Raw genomic sequence first — 20,698 nt, 5'->3', positions numbered from 1 at the left:
AACAGATAGAGAATGAATGAAAAATCATTAATTAAGTGAATACTATGTACCAATGAATACTATTATAGGGGTACCAAAAGAGAAGCCAGTCAGTCCCTGCTCATATTTTATTTGGGGAGAAACTACATAGAGGGTTCATTTAAGGCAAACTCAAGAGTCTAGTGGTCTTAAAGGTACAGGTTTAGGGTAGATGGCCAGGCTGAGGTGTGCTTAGGGTGTTATCTATAGGTTATTGAGGTCATTGCCCAAGAGTATAGAGAGTATAGAAGTAGAGATGGTGATAAGGGTCAGTGGACCACTATCACACTGAAAAGAATGTACTTAGAGACTCCAGGCTTATTCAAACTGTATGAGTGGTCATGTTCACCCATAGAATGGAGAAGGGGATGGGACGAGTAGAGCTGGAGGAGATCCAGATCATAATAGTAGGGAATTGAGAAATGGGCTCTGGCTCTTGGGCTATTGATTGACAGCTTAACATCCACTATATTATATAAGGTCCAAGTGGTATGTATTGTCTAGTTCCTGGAAGGCAGAGTTTGTACCTTCTAATTCCATGTACTACACACATTCACGTTCAATGCCTAACCCAGAGCTGGGCACATTCTTTGATAGCTAGGTAGGGATGGATTGAGTGCCAAATAATCATAAAAGCTCACATTTCTAGAGACCTTTATTGTGAAAAGAGAGGTAATGACTGAGTGCTGTCTTCAAGCCAGAAGAATAGGGGTTCATATCCTGCTTCCAGAAAAGTTTATAAATTGCAGAAGTGCCCATCTGCATCAGCAAAACTTAGACCAATGTAAATACAGATCTTCTTTCTATCTCTTTTCTATTAACAATTAGCTTTCTTTAGTAACCCTCTCCATGATGTTGGTAGAACAAATTTTCTATTCTCATTTTCAAGATGAGAAAACTAGAGCCCCCCAAAAGTGCTCACTGTGATGTAATTATCTAATATCAGAATCCCGTTTCAAGAGTACAGAGGTTTTCAACTCCAGGATTGAGCCCTTCAGCAGTCAGGTAGCATTGGAGAGGGCAGAAGAAACCTTGGGAGAAAGATGCTGTGGATGGTTCTCAGACCAGGTTCCCTCAGAATATTACCATCTCTCCTGGGTTTAAGTGCCTGGGCATTTGATCTCATTTGATCAAAAATTACCCTATAGAGTTGTGCTTCCCTGGAAAAAAGGGGAGTAGCTAAGGGAAGGCCAGAGTAAATTGTTAAAACTTTACTTTCTAAGCCTTCTTTAGAATTCCAAAGAGAAGGCATTCTGCCTCCTAAGTGAAACAGCAATGGGGAAAGGAGAAAGGGCACTGGAAAACTCTAAGAGTCAGAGAGGGATTGGGTTGGGTCAGGAAGACTTCATCACTAGAAATACTGGATTTAAACCCTAAATCTGTCAAATATGACTCTCAAGATACACCTTACAAGGTATGGGTACTTCAAGGTTCGTGAATAAAATGTACAATTTTCTCTCAAAAAAAAAAAATAACAAATAAAAAATAAAATAAAATAAATGTATGACTCTCATAGGACCTTGGCTAAGTCATGTACCTTTCTTTTTTTTTTAGGTTTTTGCAAGGCAAATGGGGTTAAAAAATTATTTAAGGTAGTGGGGTTAAGTGGCTTGCCCAAGGCTACACAGCTAGGTAATTATTATGTGTCTGAGCCTGGATTTGAACCCAGGTACTCCTGACTCCAAGGCTGGTGCTTTATCCACTACACCACCTAGCCGCCCCAGTCATGTTCCTTGCTTGTAAAATGGAAAGGATAGACTAAATGGTCGTGCTGTCTTTGACACCAAGGGTTCTCAGACTCCTTTGGACTCAAAGTACTGTCTACAGGAGGTCCCTTTGAAATTAATCCATTTCCATCAACCCTGTTCAAACCTGTTTTAGCTGTCACTTAGTAGAGAGCAAATTCCCTGGGGTCATGGAACATAGGCCATAGTGTATTCTTAAGAATAGAGAGGGGAGGGGCAGCTAGGTGGCACAGGGGATAGATCACCAGCCCTAGAGTCAGGAGTACCTGGGTTCAAATCCGGTCTCAGACACTTAATAATTACCTAGCTGTGTGACCTTGGGCAAGTCACTTAACCCCACTACCTTAAATAATGTTTTTTTGTAAGGCAAATGGGGTTAAGTGGCTTGCCCAAGGTCACACAACTAGGTAATTATTAAGTGTCTGAGACCGGATTTGAACCCAGGTACTCCTGACTCCGGGGCCAGTGCTTTATCCACTGCACCACCTAGCCGCCCTTAAATAATTTTTTTAAAAGAAATTTAAAAAAGAATAGATAGGGCTTTCAGGTGTGATTTGACTGATTTAGGAAGATTCCTTTTAACCCAAACTGACTTGAAAACACCTAAAATGTCATTAGGAAAGCTTCATTCTTTTTGGCTTGGGTCAAATAAGTAATTTGTCCTCTTAATATCTCCCCCCTCAGGAGATTTAACACATTTAATCTTACCAGTCATTTCTTTATACCCAAGCACCAATGAGTTTGCCAGATGGTGAAGAAAGAGCACTGAATTTGGAGTCTGCCATAGTGGCTCTTAGTCTCAATTATCTTCCTTTATAAAATAAAGAGATCTCTAAGGGATCTCTGAGCAGCTAGTTAGCACAATGGATACAAGTGCTGGGCCTGGAGCCAGGAAGACCTGAGTTCAAATCTAGCCCCTGATACTAGCTGTGTGACCCTGGGTCAGTTACTTAACCTGCTTGCCTCAGTTGCCTCATCTGGAAAATGAACTAGGAAAGGAAATAGCAAACTGATTTAGGATATTTGCCAAAAAAAATCCCAAATGGGATCATGAAGAGTCATACAAGACTGAAAGAACTGAACCACACAACAAGTGGTCCATACCTTGTCAATTGAGCTGAAATGGGACTTTTTCTGAAAGTAGATTTTTCATAAGGAAATAGCCCCAATTGGAAGTGTTAAAGGGAAGCAAGAAAGGAGAGGCAGTTCTGTGCAGTTGAGTCAGAGAATCTGGGCTTGAAACCCATATTTGCTACTTATTGTCTGTATAACCTTAGACAAGTCACTTAACTTCTCTGGGCCTCTGTTTATTTATCCATAAAAAAATGGGATTGGAATAGAAGCCCTTGGAAGTCCCATAGATCTCTAAAGCAATGAACCTAAGGCTTTATAGTTAGTTCCTCTTTCATAATTTTGCCAGAAGATAGTCTTGGAAAGGACTGGACAAGCAAAACGCTGAGGAAGGGACCAACATTTAGGGAGAGTATACCTGTAGGCATTGTGTAGGGGTGGGGGGAAGAGTTGAAAAAGAGATAAACATGCTGAGGACAAACCCTTTCTTCACATTCTAGAACCCCAAACTCCCAGAACACCAGAGCCAGAAGACATCTAAGAGACCATCTGAGACAATCTGCATTTCATCTCATCTTTTAGAGGCAACAGCTAGACCCCAGAGAGAACTGGTGGCAGAAATGATCCAATTCTGCACTTTTTCCACTAAAATTCTCTCTACCCAGGCTTAGCACTGACCAGTCCTTGGGATAGCCCCTAGTGGTTGGGGATAGCCCCTAGTGGTTGGGTAAAGCCTCAGGAATAGTAAATACTATGGAAAATAAACCCTGTTAACCCCATGGCTGAACCCTAACCTCACAAAGTTGAGAAATCCTTGGCTCACTGTAATTCTGAAAGGTGGATTAAGCCCTGGAAATCCAGGCTAATACTGGGAAATCCATCCCACTCCTCGGGTGAGAAGGACCAGCTACTTACTTCTGATATAATACACCTGGTGCTGGAGTGAGAGGAATTCTATCTTTCTCTCCTCCCTCATTTCCTCTCTCCCTCACCACCCTCTGTCTCTCATCATCCCTTCTCTTCCCCCTTTCTTTCCCTCTCCTCCATTTCTGTCTCTTTCTCTGTCTCTCCTCTTCTGTCTGTCTCTGTCCTTCCCTCCCATATCTGTCTCTTACCCTCTCCTTCTTCCCCATCTGTTTGTCTCTCCTTCTTTTTCTCCCTCTCACCCATCTCCGTCTCTCATCATCCCACCTCTATCTCTTCCCCTCTCTTTTCCTCTCTTCCATTTCTGTCTCTTTGTCTTTCTCTTCCCCAATCTTATCTATCTCTCTGTCCTTCCCATTTCTCCTACTCTTTGTTTCTTCCCATTTCTCTGTTTCCTCTTTGTCTCTGTCTCTCTTCTTTGGACCACCCCATTTCTCTTTCTAACTCTGTCCCTGTATCTTTACTGGAAATTCAAAGATGCATCTTGAAGTTTGGTTCTCCTGGAAACTCAGAGAATTTAATTCTAAACATTTATTAGCCATCTACTGTTTGTGCACTGGATAGAGTCTCTGGGGAGGGAGGGGCAGTGTATTTATGAGAGGGTGTGGGCAAAGATGGATTTTTTTTGTGCCTTTCTTTGCATCCTCTGCACTAAGCCCAGTGCCTCGTGCACAGCATGTGTTTAATAAAAGTTTGTTGACTACTCCAATGACTGAATTTCAGTATGCACAGCTGAAGGGATCCTTACACTGAAGATGTCACCAACCTGACTCATCCACCACCTAATGGCTATTATATAGACTATACATTATAAAGTCTCATACTATATAATATACACTATATATATACTATATATATACACACTATATATAATATAGTCTCATACAATATATATTACTTATTATATGGAGATTATATAATTGCCCATTCCAATTGCATGTTCCAACCAAATGACCACTTGTTTCTAGTTCATGACTCCATCTCCCACCTTTGGATCTTTGTCCAGGCTGTTCCCCTTGCCTGGAAAGCTCTCCGCTTTCATCTCTTCTCTGATTCTTGAAATCCCCTGGGTTTTTCCTATGATTTAACTCAAATACCACCACCTACAAGTAACCTTTTCCATAAGTTGACTCTCATACCCCAAAAGATGGCACCGTGGATAGAACACCAGTACTGGAGTCAGGAAGACTTGAGTTCAAATCCAGCCATAGACACTTACTAGGATGTGGGGCAGGGTAAATCACTTCACCTCTGTTTGCCTCAATATCCCCATCTGTAAAATGGGGATCATAACAAACTTAATTTGTGAAGAGCTTAGCACAATGCCTGGTACATAATATTATATAGTAATATTAAATAGTAATAGAGGTGATAGTAATAGAAATGATAGTAGAAGTGACAGTAATAATAATGCTAGTTGTAGTGATAGTAGGGCAAGCCACTTAACCCCATTTGCCTTGCAAAAACCTAAAAAGAAAAAGACATGTAGTGATAGTAGTAGCAATGATAGTAGCAGTAGTAATAGTATTAATAATGATAATAGCAGTGGTAGTAATGTAATGTGAGAGGTTATAGTAACGATAGTAGAAAGTAGTAGTAGTTGTAATAATAATAGGAGTAGTAATGGTGGTAGTACTATTAGTAGTAATAATGATAGTAGTAGTAGTAATGATAACAGTAATAGTAGTAGTAATGGTCCTGGTGCTGGTAATAGTAAAATGGGAATCATAACAACTGCTACATCCCAGAGTTGCTAGGATCAAAATGATACTATTTGTGAAGTGCTTGGCACTTTATTTTATTTAGCACAGTCCTTGGCACATAGTAGGCACTATATAAATATTAACTAATAGTAGTAGTAGTAGTGCTGTATAAATGTTACCTCATTACCTCATTATTACTATTATTTTTATTATATAGTTCACATTTATCAGTTATTTCTTCCTAGTAGAGTGTCAGCTAATATGAGGGCAGGAGCTGCTCAGAAGTTACCACAGTATCTGTCACATAATAGGTACTTTGTAGTAATACTAATAACTAGTAATATATTTCATATATTTATATATATTTATACACATACATTATTTCATTTGTCACTCCTCGATACTGTGGAAAGAATACTGATTCTGAAGTCAGAGGACTTGAATTCAAATGACACAATCTGTATGACTTTAGGCAAGTCATTTCCTCTTCTGCAAAAAAAAGGCTAAATGGGGCAGCTAGGTGGCGTAGTGGATAAAGCACCGGCCTTGGAGTCAGGAGTACCTGGGTTCAAATCCGGTGTCAGACACTTAATAATTACCTAGCTGTGTGGCCTTGGGCAAGCCACTTAACCCCATTTGACTTGCAAAAAAAAAAAAAAAAGGTTAAACTAGTGACCTCAAGATTCCTTCCAGATCTGAGCCTCTGATCCTATGAATTATAGGGCCCTGTGTTAGATGCTGACCAGGACACTAATGGCATTGCTACTTCATGATGTAATCTTGCCAGAACTGAAAGGAAGCTTAAGAGATTTCTCGCTGAACCTCCCATTTTTCATGGGAAAAACTGAGGCTCAGAAAAGGTAAGGCACTCATCTAGGGTCAAACAATGTCCATGTAAGAACCAGGACTAAATTTCAGGCTTTCCCCACCAACTATGCTATCCCTGCTTCCTCCTCCTCCTCCTGATCCCCAGGCAGGTGCCCCACAAATAGGAGCTGGCCTTATTGGGCCAGCAGCTTCTAGGATTGTCAATTATTCTATTATCTCAGGTGACCTGAGAGCCACTGGGCTGAGCTGGTCCATATTATAATGAGATATGATTGATGACAATAGTAGTCAGAATAATAAAATTAATTCACTATCCATAGAACTTTATATTTTATAAAAAAACACTTTTCTCAAAAAAAAGCAACAAAGTATGTGACCTAAGTATGATTATCTCCACCTAGCAAATCAGTCAATCAACAAGCATTTATTAATTGCTTACTATGTCAGGAACCACACTGGGCCATGAGAATATAAAGCCCAAAAGCAAATCAGCCCCTGCCCTCAAGGAGCTTACTTTCTATTGAGAAATGGAACAAATTTATGTGAGCATGCCAAATAGAAGGACAAAGTGACTGGGGGTCAGAGAGACTGAGCAGGTGCTGCTGGCACCAATTGGAGTTTGAAGGAAACTACAGATTTGAAAACATAAAGGTAAGGAGTGTGTGGGGAGGAGAGGGAAGGAGAGAGGGAAGGAGAGAGAAAAGGAGAGGAGAAAGGGTGAGGGGAGAAAAAGAGAGGGAGGGAGGAAGGACAAAAGAGAGAGAGGGAGGGAGAGGGCAAGAGTTAGGGGAGGGAAGGAAGTCAGTTTGGCTGGACTATGGAAAGAAGCTGATGAAGAAATATTTTAAGTCAACCAGAAAAGTAGATTTTTGATTTCAGAGGGAATATAGAGCTACTGTTTCCTTCACTGTAAAATGGGGACAACAATAGCAACTACCTTAAATTCAAACAGTGGGTGCTTAATAAATGCTTCCCCCCCTTAGGTACTGTTATTTTAAATTTTTTATCACAATAGAGGGGAAAAGATTATAATAATTCATCTAAGGAGAAGAAAGAAGAATAAGTGACTTCTAGCTGTGAAGTGCAAAGTGCTCAAGACCTTCATTTTCCTATGGTCACCATTTACTCATCCAATTAGAATAGCTTCCTGACTAGTCTCCCAGTAGCTAGGCCTTCCCACCTCTAATCCATCCTTCACACAGCTGCCAGAATAATCTACAAATGTGATCTTGTTGTTTCCCTTCCCTCTGTTGCCTCACGAATAATGTCTAAACTCCTAATCCTGGTAACCAGGATCCTCCACCACCTGATGCCACCTCATCTCTGCTCTGTTCTGTCTCCTCCCTACCATACAACAGACCCAGACTCCAGGCAAACTGAATTCTCTGTTCTCTGATCTAAATCTCTTTACCTAAGCTGTTGCTCCCAAATGCCAGGATGTAAAGAAAGGTCTCTCTCTTTCCCACCTACCCCCACTATCCCCTCTACAAGGCCCAGCTAGATGGTAGAGTGCTGGCCCTGAAATCAGGAAGACCTGAGTTCAAAACTAGCCTAAGATACTTATAGCTGTGTGACCTTGGACAAGTCACTTAACTCTGACTGCCTCCTATCCAGGGCCATCTCCAGTCATCCTGATTCATATCTGGTCACTGGATCCAAATGGCTCTGGAGAAGAAAGTGAGGTGGGTAACTTAGCACAGCACCTCCTCACTCAAATCCAACTCACATGTCAAGGCATCACCCCCACCCCCGTTGTCATGGTCTTCCAGAATGAAGGCCCATCTCAAGAGCCACCACCTCTGTGCCACCTCTTGTTAAAGTGACCTCTGTCTCCTCTAATTTCTACCCTTTGAATTTAGCATATTCTACCTTGAGTACAAATAATTGCTTTAAATTGGAAGTCCCTTAAGAACAGGGGCTCTGTTGGTTTACATCTTTGAGTCTCTGATGCCAATCACAGGCAGCACCTGACACAACAAGCAGATGCATATATTCAAAGCTAGCAATATGAAGGATAAATAGGAAATAATTAACAGAGGGAAGACTTCCAGTAAAAGAAGGGATTTTAGTTGAGACTTAAAGGAAGCCAGAAAGCCAGGAAGCAGGAAAACTGGAGGAGGAAGAGCAGTCCAAGCATGAGGGGGGAGACAATCAGAGAATAGGCTGGGAGCCAGATATTTCAAAGGTTTCAGAGGAAAGACAGACTCATGGGTTAAAATTCCACAAAGAAAGTCAGTCCAAGAAGTGTGAGAAACTTTTGAGGAGGTAATTCTGAAAACATGAAGAAAAATGATTTCAATAAGGAAAAAAGGAGTTCTCAAGAGAAGGTGAATGCTCAGGATGTAAAGGTTACAAAACTGGGTCACATACCTAGAGGTGTGTGGCATCATTAATGTTAGCACTTCTAATGAATTGTGGAAAGCAAAAAAAAGCTAAAGACAACAAACAATGACAACAATGACAACAACAATAATTGTGTTTCATTTTTAACTACATTGGGGAAAAGAGGAGGACCAAAGAAGGTACTGAATCACTTCTCCTGGTGAATGAAACTGACAGCAAAAAGGAACAGAGATTTTTGTTAATATGATATCAGTCTTCCTAGGGGGTTATCAGAGGTATCAGACTTTTCCAATGGCCTCAGATCATCATCATAATAATGTTATTAATTGTATTAAATATATCTATCTTTATCTCTCTATCATCTATTTTTCTACCTATTCTTCAATAAATATATCTAGCTCTAGTTCTATTAATCAGCCTGCAATTTCTCTCTTTTCTCACTATAAATAATATAATATATAGACATATAGACAATAATAATAGTTATATAACAGCTGATCTCAAAAAAATATCAACACTCATGATTCTGGACCTGGAGTCAAAAAGATCTGAATTCAAATGTGACTTCAAACACTTACTAGCTGTATGACCCTAGACAAGTTATCCAACCCTATTTGCCTCGGTTTCTCTATCTGTAAAATGAACTGGAAAAGGAAATGGTAAACTACTTCAGTATCTTTGTCAAGAAAATCCCAAATGGGATTACAGAGAGTTGGACACACCAAAAAAAATGATTGAACAACAAACTTATCCCTTGTTTTCACCAGTCTGCACACTTGCTTAGGGTGAAGATCAATCTCCCTTAAAAATTACTTAGCAGATTTGACCATGATGACTTTCAATCACAGACATGAATATCAGCATATATAGGGCACCTTCTCTAAGGTGCTAGGGATCTAGTGATGTATTTGTCACTGGACACACACCAGGTCTGTGTCCTCAATAACTGATAGTCTAGTTGGAAAGAACAGGATGAAATGGAACCAGATGAATACATAAAAAGATACAAACAATAGAAGGCATGGTAGGATGAGCACCAAGTGAGTAGAAGAAAGAATAAATGGCAAAGGAAGTCAGTAGCTTCTCACTATCTATATGGCATTCAAGAACTTACCATAGACTGCTCCAGCATACCACTGTTTTGGAGAATGTCATCTAAAATTATGTCATAGAAGCTTTATCTCACAGAATAGAGAAACATTAAATATCAGAAATGCATTGTGCAATAGCAATAACAAAAAAGTAGATGCTTATTGATTGAAAAAAGCTAAAGAAACTGCGAGAATATAATAGAAAATGATGTGCTGTAAGAAATAACAAACATTCACAATTTCAAGAAGTAAGAAAGATTTATGACAACTGATGCAGAATAAAACAAGGAGAACTAGGAAACTAATACAAGTAACAAAAATATAAATGAAAAGAATAATAAAGAAGAAAAAAGTGAATAACATGTAACTAAAACATCCAAACTAAAACATCCAAATATCCAAATGTTCAGTAGTTTCAGTCATGTCCAGCTCTTTTGGCCCCCTGTGGGTTTCTTCTTGGCAAAGATACTGGAGTGTTTTACTCTCTCCATCTCCAGCTCATTTTACAGATGAGGAAACTAAGGCAAACAGTGTTAAGCGACTTGCCCAGGATCACACAGCTAGCAAATATCTGAGGCCAAATTTGAACTCAGGTCTTTCTGACTCCAGCTTCCTCATAATAACCAAGCTTGGCACCAAAGAGAGAATAGAATTCCTTACCTTCTTTGCAGGGGTTGAGAATTAGTCCTAATCCTTCATACAGAAAATTACTAATCTATAAACATATTAAACATAAATGTAGATGTACAATGATCACCAGACTATTTGCCCCGAGGGGAGGGGGGTTGGGAAGGGAGGGTAGAAGGAAATTATGTAACTTATAAATATGTATGTGCATATGGATGAATGTTGAAAAACTTTCATAACATGTAATTTAAAAATAAAATAAACTATCAATTAAAAAAGAATTGTGGGTACAGCAAAATACTATACTGTATATGTTAAATTGAAAATAGACCTTTGGCCTACCTACTCTGAGGTGTCCTATATGACACTTATAATGACCCAGCCTCTTCACTAATGAGATCCTTCTTCACAACCTTAGGATTGTCTGAGTAGAATCCAAGCTTTACATCCCTTTATTACCAACCAAGGGTACCCCCTCTGGTTGGCATCCACCTTTACCTTGGAAGAATTGAGTTAGCATCAAATTCTGACCATGAGAACCTTCTAAGGATTGGGGAAAAAAAAGAAATTACCCTGATGCTGTTTAGTCCATAAATGTTTCCCCTGAAGGGCCAAAGCTCCACCCTCTAGGGCAGTTATACCTACTTCCCAAGATTTAATTAGGGGTCATCAGAAACAAAGACTAGGAGTATGAACCCCCTGTCCCAAGAGGAGGAACTCTTATTTCCCTAACCAGTACATCCCAATATCTTTCAATTTCCTCTCACCTCCACCTCACAATAGTCATTAGGTATTAGTTAGTTTTGCTGAATGGCTTTCCTTTGTATTCTTTAGAACAATGGATGATTCTCTGGGTAGGAGAGGATGGAAGGATATATTTGGAAATGAAGAAAAACAATAAAAGATTTAAAAAAAAAAAGCCCTGAACCTGGAGTTAGAAAACCTAGAGTCAAATTTCATCTCTGTCCTTGAGCTGATTACTCAGACTCATAATCTAACACCAAAAAGAACCTCCCTCTAGTCATTTAATCTGACCCCTTCATTTTACAATAGAAAAAACCAGGAATAAAGAATGACCATTCCCAGGTCACAGAACCAGAAACAGGATTTCATCCCTGGTTCTCTGACTCTAAATTCTAGGGGCAGCTGGTGACCTGGAATAAAGAAGACTTTGAGTACAAATCCGGGCTTAGTAGCTGTATAACCCTGGGCAAGTCATTTCACCTGTTTGCCTCATCTGTAAAAATAAGAACAATAATGTTAGCTATTTCATAGGGTTTTGGAGAGGCTCAACAGTACTTGACCCATAGTAAATGCTATATGTTGTTATAATCTTCCTCTTCATTTTATTGTACTATACCTCCTCCCTATCCTGGAGCCATCAAACTCTCAGAAATCCATTCACCATAAAGTATATCTGGTTTAACTCCTTCAATTTGAAAATTTGGAAACTGAAACCCAGAGAGGTAGAAGGACTTGGCCAAGGTGACATGGTTAGTTAGTAGCAGGTTTAGGACTAGAACTTGCATTTCCCAATTCAAGTCCAGGGCTATTTTCTTTTTTTTTTTTTTAGGTTTTTGCAAGGCAAATGGGGTTAAGTGGCTTGCCCAAGGCCACAAGGCTAGGTAATTATTAAGTGTCTGAGACCAGATTTGAACCCAAGTACTTCTGACTCCAAGGCCGGTGCTTTATCCACTACGCCACCTAGCCGCCCCTCCAGGGCTATTTTCAGTACTGCTTTTTCTACTCCATTCTTCCCTTCCTGTATTTACTCATACCATTATTAACCAGCTGGGATGTCTATCCCATTGCTTGCAGTTCTCCAGATCCTATCATCCTTTATCAAGTTCACTCATGTCTAGGTTTTTTCCAGGAGCCCTAGGATATCTGGACCTCCCCTGAACCCTGGACCACATAATTTAAACTTTAATTAACATACTTTTTAAATGATTCTCTAGCTTCAACTCATTTTAGGAAGGACTGCTTTTAGCAAGATAAATTATTCTTATTTCCCTATATAGACAATAAGCTCCTTGAGGATGGGTTAGTGTCTTTGGATGTCCCACAGTCAAAATATAGGGTTAAGCACACAGTCATCACTAAAAAAAATACTCACTGTTTTTTTCCTTACTCTCAGTAGAGACAGGGAGAATGGAAAGGATTGTTTGAATAAGATGATGGAGTTAGTCTCCCTTGACTGGCAAATAAGAAAAATGAAAGTAAAATCTTGGGAGTATTCATTCAGAAAATTTAGAACTTGAGAGATTATCTAATCCAATTCCTTTCATTTTATAGAGAGACAAACTAAATCCAAGTGACTTGCCCAAAATCCAAGGTAAGTAGCAGTTAGGATTCCAATCCATACTCTTTGAATACAGAACGATTTCTACTATATAGATGGGGAGAGGACTCAGGCAAAGATCATTAAAAATAAGGTTCAGGGAATAGACTAGATCAAAGTACCAGACATGCGCTCTGGACTGCTTCATTACATAGATACCATTTCATCCACCTTCCTTATCTTTCTAATTTTGACAAAACAAGGCTCTGAAGAAGCACCTTTGCCCCTCCTCCCCCACATTTCTCTTCACACATTCCAGCTCCCAGTGCCAATCTCCTGAGGTAGGGCTGGCCTTGGAGTGAAAGAGTCACTTGGTATTTCACTGCAGGTCAGTGAGCTCTGGGCACCTAACAGAGTTGTTAAGCTCCACAGAAGTCTCTGGTTCTCCCAACATGGCAAAAGGCAAGGAGAGAGTCAGGGAGGGGAAGATAGGTCAGGATTTATCTCTGGTCCCAGTTTCAATGGATTCCCCTAGGAAATACAGAGAGGAGAAAACTATATTCCAATAGGAGTGTTACTAAAAATTAGTTCAAGTTATCTTTTCTATTAAAGGAAAAAGATGGATGGAAATAGAGGTAGGAAAAGAAGGAAGGAAGGAAGGAAGGAAGGAAGGAAGGAAGGAAGGAAGGGAGGGAGAAACAAAGAAACAAAGAAGCAGGCAGGAAGAAAGGGGAGAGAAGGAGGAGGACAGGAAGGAGGGAAGGAAATAGATAAGTGAGAAAATAAGAAGACATGGAGGGAGAGGAAGAGAGATGGACAAAGGAAGGCACCTAAGGAAGAAAAGAAGAAGGGGGGAGAGAGAGAGAGAGAGAGAGAGAGAGAGAGAGAGACAGACAGACAGACAGACAGACAGACAAAGGGGAAGAAATGAAAGGAAAGAAGAAAGCATAGGATAACTGAAGAGGTGAATAAATGAAAAGGGGAGTAGGAGAGAAAGAAAAAATAGGAAGTTGAAACTGAGGCTAAAAAAGAAGGGAAAAAGAATGAGAGGCAAATAGATACAAGCTAAGAATAAAAGAGATTTTTAAAAAAAAAGGAAGACAGAATGAAGAATAAGGGAAACTTGTAGTGAATAGGAAAGTTAAGTTAGGAGAAAGAGCAGGATGAAGAAGCTAAAAGATGGCTCCTTGAAACTAAAGGAGATCTGTCCTCTTCTTTCAAGTCCCCTCAGTTGCCTATGCCCACCCTACATAAGGGTCTCCAGCTCCCCCAGCTCCGCCCTGAGGACCACAACCACCTGGCTCACCTTATCAGCTGACTGCGAGGTCCCAAAGAAGATGGGGATAAAGGCAAGCCAGACGATGCATGTAGTGTACATGGTAAAGCCGATGGGCTTGGCTTCATTGAAGGTTTCAGGCACACCACGAGTCTTGATGGCATAGACAGTGCAGGTGACCATGAGCAGCATACTATAACCCAGTAGGCAGATGAGCGACAGGTCTGAGATGTCACACTTGAGGACCCCCCGGGCAAATCGAGGGTCCAGCGTCCGCTGGTCCTGGAAGTCAACCACCGAATGGGAAGGGTCCACCACGAACCAGACACAGATGCCCAGCAGCTGTAGAGATATGAGGCTAAAGGTGATGGCCAGCTGTGAGGCAGGGCTGATGAATCGAGGAGCACTCACTGACCGTTTGCCCTGTTCGAAGATACGGTAGATGCGATTGGTCTTGGTGAGCAGTGCTGCATAGCTAATACTCATACCCAGGCCCAGGAAGACCCGGCGTAGTGAGCAGGTGCCCAGGTCTGGCTCGGCAATCATGAGGAAGGTAGTAGCATAGCAAAGAAAGATGCCAGCCAACAGCACATAGCTCAGCTCACGACCTGATGCCTTGACAATGGGCGTGTCGTTGTAGCGCACAAAGGTCACCACCACAAAGAGCGTGGCTGCAATGCCCACCACAGCCAAGAAGAGAGGAAGCACAGCCCAGGGGGAGCCCCACTCCAGCTTGATGATGGGGATGGGCTGGCATCCCGTGCGGTTCTCCGTGGGGCGCATGTTATAGGGACAAGTCTTACAGGTGTAGCGGTCTTGCTGATACTGGTAGCCTGTACAGGGCTCACAATGCCAACAGCAGGGGATGCCCTTCACTGTCTTCTTCCGTTCACCTGGTTGGCAGGGGAGGCTGCAGATAGAGCTGGGGAGCTGCTGCCCCCCGCCTGGCCAATGAATGCGCTCCATCTGACAACAACAGGGATCAGAGAACCACAGAATCTTAGAACATAGAATCTTAGAACCCAAAGGAATCTGAGAACTCATCCACTCCCACTCCATAATTCTTAAAGATAGAAAAACTAAAATCCAGAGAAGGGAAAAGACTTATCAAGGCTTATTAAAATTAAAAAGTGGCAAAGTTAGGACCGGAACCCAGGTCTAAGTCCTAGATCAGTGTTCCTTCTACTGAAGAGTAGACCCCTTCTGCCAAAGGTCATTTGGATATTTATAATATCATTCATGGGCCATACAAAATTATCAATTTAAAAATTAACCTGTTGCATTTGGGTACAGATTTAATTAATTCAGCCCCAAAAGTTCCTAGATTTATTGAATTTTGAGTCTCACATGTATTTGTCTTGGCAGTGCCAGACCAAATGATTTCAAGGGCCTTGCACAGCCCAAGAGCTGGATGTTCCCTGCTCCTGTTCTACTACTTTGTGCTGTCACCCTATTTAAGCATAAAATAAGGAAGATCACTGAATTATGTGAAGCAAAATAAGCAACAATTGAAGTTTAGTTAGGAAGGCATCTGATTTGTACTTAGGTGTTTGCATTAGCTTGGGCCAGAGAATAGAGAACCAGCCAGGAAGACCTGCATTTTGGAAGACCTGCATTTAACTCCTGTCTGAATTATATACTATCTATGACCCTAAACAAGTCATTTAACTTCTCAGTGTCCCAGGCTTTTCTCTCAGACTATAAATTGTGAAGCAAGTACCAATTATTGACAAAGGATGTTTCGTCATCAGGAGTTCCCACCATCAATGAACTTCTAAGTGTAATCTAAAAATTTTAAAGAAATTTTTTTCTAAACCAACAGAACTCAAAGATTTTTGGAATCTAAAGCTGTATTTGCATTCATCCTTACCCTTACAAACTATATGATTCCTGTTCTCTTTAAGAGTTAGCACTAGACCTGGAGTCAGGAAGACCTGGATTCAAATCCAACCTCAGACAGTTATTAGTTGTGTGACCCTGGGTAAGTCACTTAACTTTTGTTTACTTCCATTTTCTCATCTGTAAAATGGAAATGGTAATACTTATTTACTTCCCAGGATTGTTATGAGAATCAAATGAGATGATATTTGTAAAGCCCTGAGCACAGTGAACACATAATAGGCTCTTTATAAATAATATTATTATGGTTATTATCATAACAATATTATAATATGGAACTTAGAAGCTTTGAGCTCTAAGGTCAAAGAATTAGGTTCTAAACCATGTGTTTCTCACAAATAGTTATCAAAAATTGTCAGCCGTTCTATGTATATATTTTCAAAATTCTGATGGATTTTTAGGGAGAAAACATGAATAATTAGATCTTGCACTATATCCCTACTCTCTCTCTCTCAGTTATCCACACCTGGAAATGTCATGGAGTTACACATCAAGACACCACTGTCATCATGTAATGATAACTAACTAATGTGACTAGAATATAGCTTCTTTGGGGCAGAGCTTGAAAATTCATCTATTTAAAAGGATAGAGAATGTTACAGTAATATTTGTAGTAACAGTGGTCCTGGAATCATAGACATCTAACGGGGCATCTCATCCCACCTCTAGTCTTCAGGCCAGGAAGTCATAATTATCTCATTTTTACATTATTATTATTCTTATAGATGAAGCAACTAAAACCCAACAATATGAAATAGTCACTGAGAAAGTTGGAACTAGAAACCAAGTTTCCTGGTTCCCAGTTGAGTTTTGAACTATTTTTCCCTCTCTAGGAAGAAAAAATATGGGAAACTTCCTGAAGTATCTAAGAACAGATCAAGGAAACAAGAAGAGGACAGTTGAATAATGCCAACAAATAGTGGGGAGGGGCTTTCCCATGCCTCTAGAGAGATGTCATACACTGGCCCTGCCCAGCTTACTAATATAGAACTGATAAATACCTATTCTCTCCAGGTCTAACCAAACTTCATTTCTTTTAAGAATGGTTTATCTTGACATGAGATCCAGGTCATCAGAGACTTAGAAAGAGAAGTTCCTTTTCCCAGAGAATTCAAAATACCTGGCAGATCCTATCTTGAATTTTGCTTCCTAGCTTCCATTTGTCAGAGAAAAGGAAACCCAGACAGTTGAAATGATCTGTCTGGACTTTTTAATGAGTCATAAGGAAAATAGAGAATAGAACCCAGGAATTCCAGCTATGAATCCTGGGTCCTGTCACCAATTATTCCATCTTTTCTTTATCTCTCTATGTTGCCATCAGCCCTGTTGGTTGACCCTATCCCTGATCCTCTTCCTGTCACAACCCTGGAAAAGGGATGACTGGTTATAAACACTGAAAAGTCCCCAAGTTACTTGATACCTGAAATCGTAAACTAAACTTCAATTGACCATCAGAACTTCATTTATGTGGCTTTAGACTTCATCCTCCTTTAAAATACAAAATCTTCCTGGAATGGGAGAAACAACACACTGAGCAGTTGCCAGTCATTTAAACTTCAGTGTGAATGAGTTTATCAGACTCTTTCCTGGGAAAAGAAGGCTCTACTAGAGAGTAGAGAGAGAGAGAGAGAGATTATAACATCATAGATTTAGAAGGTGACTTGCCCAAGGTCACAATCAAGTACTGACTCTAAAGCTAATTTGTTTTCCTCTGTACATTACATCTCCACCTGGATAATAATAACTATAAATAACTAGTATTTTTTTGTTCTTTAAGGTTTACAAAGCACTTTACAAATACTATCTCATTTTAATCTCCAAATGACCTTAGATCAAAAGTACTATTATTATTATTATTATCTCCATTACCTGGTTGATGAAACTTGAGGCAAATGTAGGTTAAGTGACCTGCCTAGAATCACCCAGTTAGTTATGAGGCCAGATTTAAACAGATCTTCCTGACTCTAAGTTCAGTCCAATCTGAATGTCCCATAGTGACCTCAAATTCACTGTGTTCAAAACTCATTATTTTCCTAACAAAACCCACCCTTCTTAATTTCTGTCAAAGGCAGCATCATCCTTCCAGGCACACAGATTCATAGAAGTCATCTCTATGCCTCTTAATTATCACTAACTCCTCTTATAAACCAGGTGACAAGTCCTGTTGATTCCCCCTCAGCACCTCTCCCAATCATCCTCTTCTCTCTATTCACCACTCTACCAAGTTACCATTTCTTATCATCTTGTTATCGTATCATCTCTTGGTTGAAATCCTGCAACATCCTCCTAACTGATGTTCCTTCACCCAGACTCTCCTCTCTTCTATTCATTCTCCATACAACTGCCAAAATTTATATTACTATAGAACAGGTCTGACAGCATCATTCCCCTGCTCAAGAAATGTCAGTATCTCCCTATTGGTTCTAAAATAAAATCCAAGTTGTTTATTTGGGATGCTAGCTCATCTTTCCAGGTTCATTACATTACTCACATTCCATGTCTGCCTAAATTAGCTTATTTGATTTTTTTCCCCAGATGAAGAAGATGACTGATAGGTTGAAGAGGCAGGGAAGATCAGGCAGAATTATTAAAGTGGAATTCTTAAGAAAAAAAAAGTTTGCTGTCTTCATAATTTTGCCAAGAGCTGGCCTTACAGATTAGACAAAACAAAGCAGGTGCCCAGGGTTGGGATGGTCGCAACAGAGCTGGGCCAAATAAGGGAACACCCTTGAGACTGTTGAAGCCTGATGAGGTAAGGGGAGTGGTGGGCACAGGACCTAAGTTGATTTCTCCACTTTCAATTCTTTCATTTCTTCCAGAACCCAGCCACCTTTAATAATCAACACTTGAACATAACCACTGATCAAAAAGGGTCAAAGAAAAGTGACAGGTTCCCACTCATCCCACTCTCAATCAGAACAGGATGGGGAAGAGAGGAAGGAAATTGGTTTAATGGGACTGATAACACCCTTTCCTAGGGTAGACAGAGCAGGTTAAAGAAATTAATAACTCCTTTTGAAATGGCTCATCAAAACACAGACCTTCTAGACCTGTGTAAGGATTAAATGAGATCATGTATGTAAAAAGACTTTGTAAAATTATATTGAGTATCCCTTAAAGTCTTACAGCAGATTTAAGCTTAAATCTGCAGTAAGACTTTTGGAGAGAATTATTATTATTATTATTATTATTGTCATCAGTTACTTATTTGCTCACTTGTCTGTTAAGCTTTAAGTTGTTGGATTTGTTTATTTGTTTTTCACTCCAAATCATGTTTCCATTAGACTGAGTGAAAGAGAGCTCTTCTTTCTCTTCTGACAGGAAGAGGAGTAGGGAGGCTGAGAAGGAGGAGGGACAGAGGATTTTGACACTCTCAGAGTAGAGGAAGGGATTGGTAACAGCTAAGACAAGGAAGATATTTCTCTAGCACATCATGGGTCTTTAGAGGTAGAAGAGATTTTAGCTAGGTGGCAAAGGGAATAGGATACCAGGCCTGGAATCAGGAAGACTCATCTTCCTAAGTTAAAAATCTAACCTCAGACACTTTATCACTATGTGACCCTGGGTAAGTCACTTCACCCTGTTTGCCTCAGTTTCTTCATCTGTAAAATGAGCTGGAAAAGAAAAAGGCAAACGATTATTTCAGTATGCTTGAAAGTCAAGAAAACTTCAGATGGAATTGCAAAGAGTCACATGACTGAAATGAATTTTACATAAAAGGAAACTGAGGCCTAGAAATGGGAAGTGACTTGCCCATGGTTATACAAGTCAATGGCAGAGCTGGAGACAAAACACAGCTTCCCCAGCAGATCTAGGAGTAAAAACATCATGAGAAAGAGTCTGGAATTCAGCTAAGTAAGCCTTCACTTTTCTCCTTTAACTAGATGATATAGGGATGCCTGTCCAATAGACCATCCTGTTATTCCTCCATGACCGTCCTAGAGTATCTGACTCCCTCCTTATCACCCGCCAGAGCCATCCCATATCTCTTACTTTGAGGTGCAGATGATCTGTCCAAGAGCCGATGACTCTATATTCAGGGGTTGCATTCCGGATTTGATATTGATAGATGTCATAGCGACCAGGGGCATCTCCATTCTCATTGAAAGTGACTGGGGTCCCAGCAATACCTGGGGAAGTGGAAGGGTATAGTTGGAGTCTGGGACAATGACATATAGGTTAAGACTGGGGGAAGGAGTATTGCATGGGTCCATATTTAGATTCTGGGCTAGAAGGGATGAGGATTCTATTGGTATACTGCTTCTTGAATTCTGAGGGCCTTAGAGTCATAAATCTAAACTTGAAAAGAAACCTTAGAGGTCATCAGTTCAGACCTCATTCTACAGATGGAGGAAATTGAGACTTGGAGAAGCGATTTGGTCACAAGGAGTTAATTCCCAAAGGTGGGATATGAACAATAGAACAAATCTATTATTGAAGCACTGCCCTCCAGTACTTCTCAAGAAACAGACCCTCGTACTTTCCACTAGAAAGGCCCAATCTGGAAGCCTCTCTAAACTCTAGGGCCCAACATATTATTGGGACCTTCATCAGGAGGTTCCAGGAAACAGGGAACATTGGGAAAGAGTTCTTCATTGAGGATTCCTCTTCCCGCCCCCCCTCCGAGCCCAGTTCAACCCAGCATGCACCTGGTCTAGAAGAAAGAGTTGAATGGCTGTCTCTAAGCTGCTCCAATCTTGTCTCACAGTTTATTGCATTTGATGGGCACCTGGAGTGATTGGCTTTGACACCTCCTGACATTCAATTGTGTGTGAAAGAGAAGGAGGGGAGGGAAAGAGGAGCTCAAGGAAGAAGGGGCTGGAGAGAGATAGATGTGCAGCGTTCCCGTTCTCAGCTTCACTCAGCAGGTAGGTCTCAGCTTCACTCAGCAG

The 20,698-nt window shown here is 40.5% G+C and overlaps 1 protein-coding gene across 1 annotated transcript in view; it reads right to left on the bottom strand.

The window, feature by feature from the left end:
• The window catches only part of GRM4 (glutamate metabotropic receptor 4), a 329,809-nt gene that overhangs the window by 24,819 nt on the left and 284,292 nt on the right, over nt 1-20,698 (bottom strand). Inside the window, exons 8-9 of the mRNA XM_074236529.1 lie at nt 19,800-19,936; nt 13,938-14,873 (exon numbers count right to left, since the gene is read on the bottom strand). Of these exons, the coding sequence (XP_074092630.1) occupies nt 13,938-14,873; nt 19,800-19,936 (1,073 nt within the window). The remainder of the gene's footprint in view (nt 1-13,937; nt 14,874-19,799; nt 19,937-20,698) is intronic.

Source organism: Macrotis lagotis, chromosome 5 (genome assembly GCF_037893015.1).
Source record: "Macrotis lagotis isolate mMagLag1 chromosome 5, bilby.v1.9.chrom.fasta, whole genome shotgun sequence".
NCBI lineage: Eukaryota > Metazoa > Chordata > Mammalia > Peramelemorphia > Peramelidae > Macrotis > Macrotis lagotis.
Note: the sequence above shows the minus strand (reverse complement) of the source record. Positions and strands in the feature narration are given on the sequence as shown.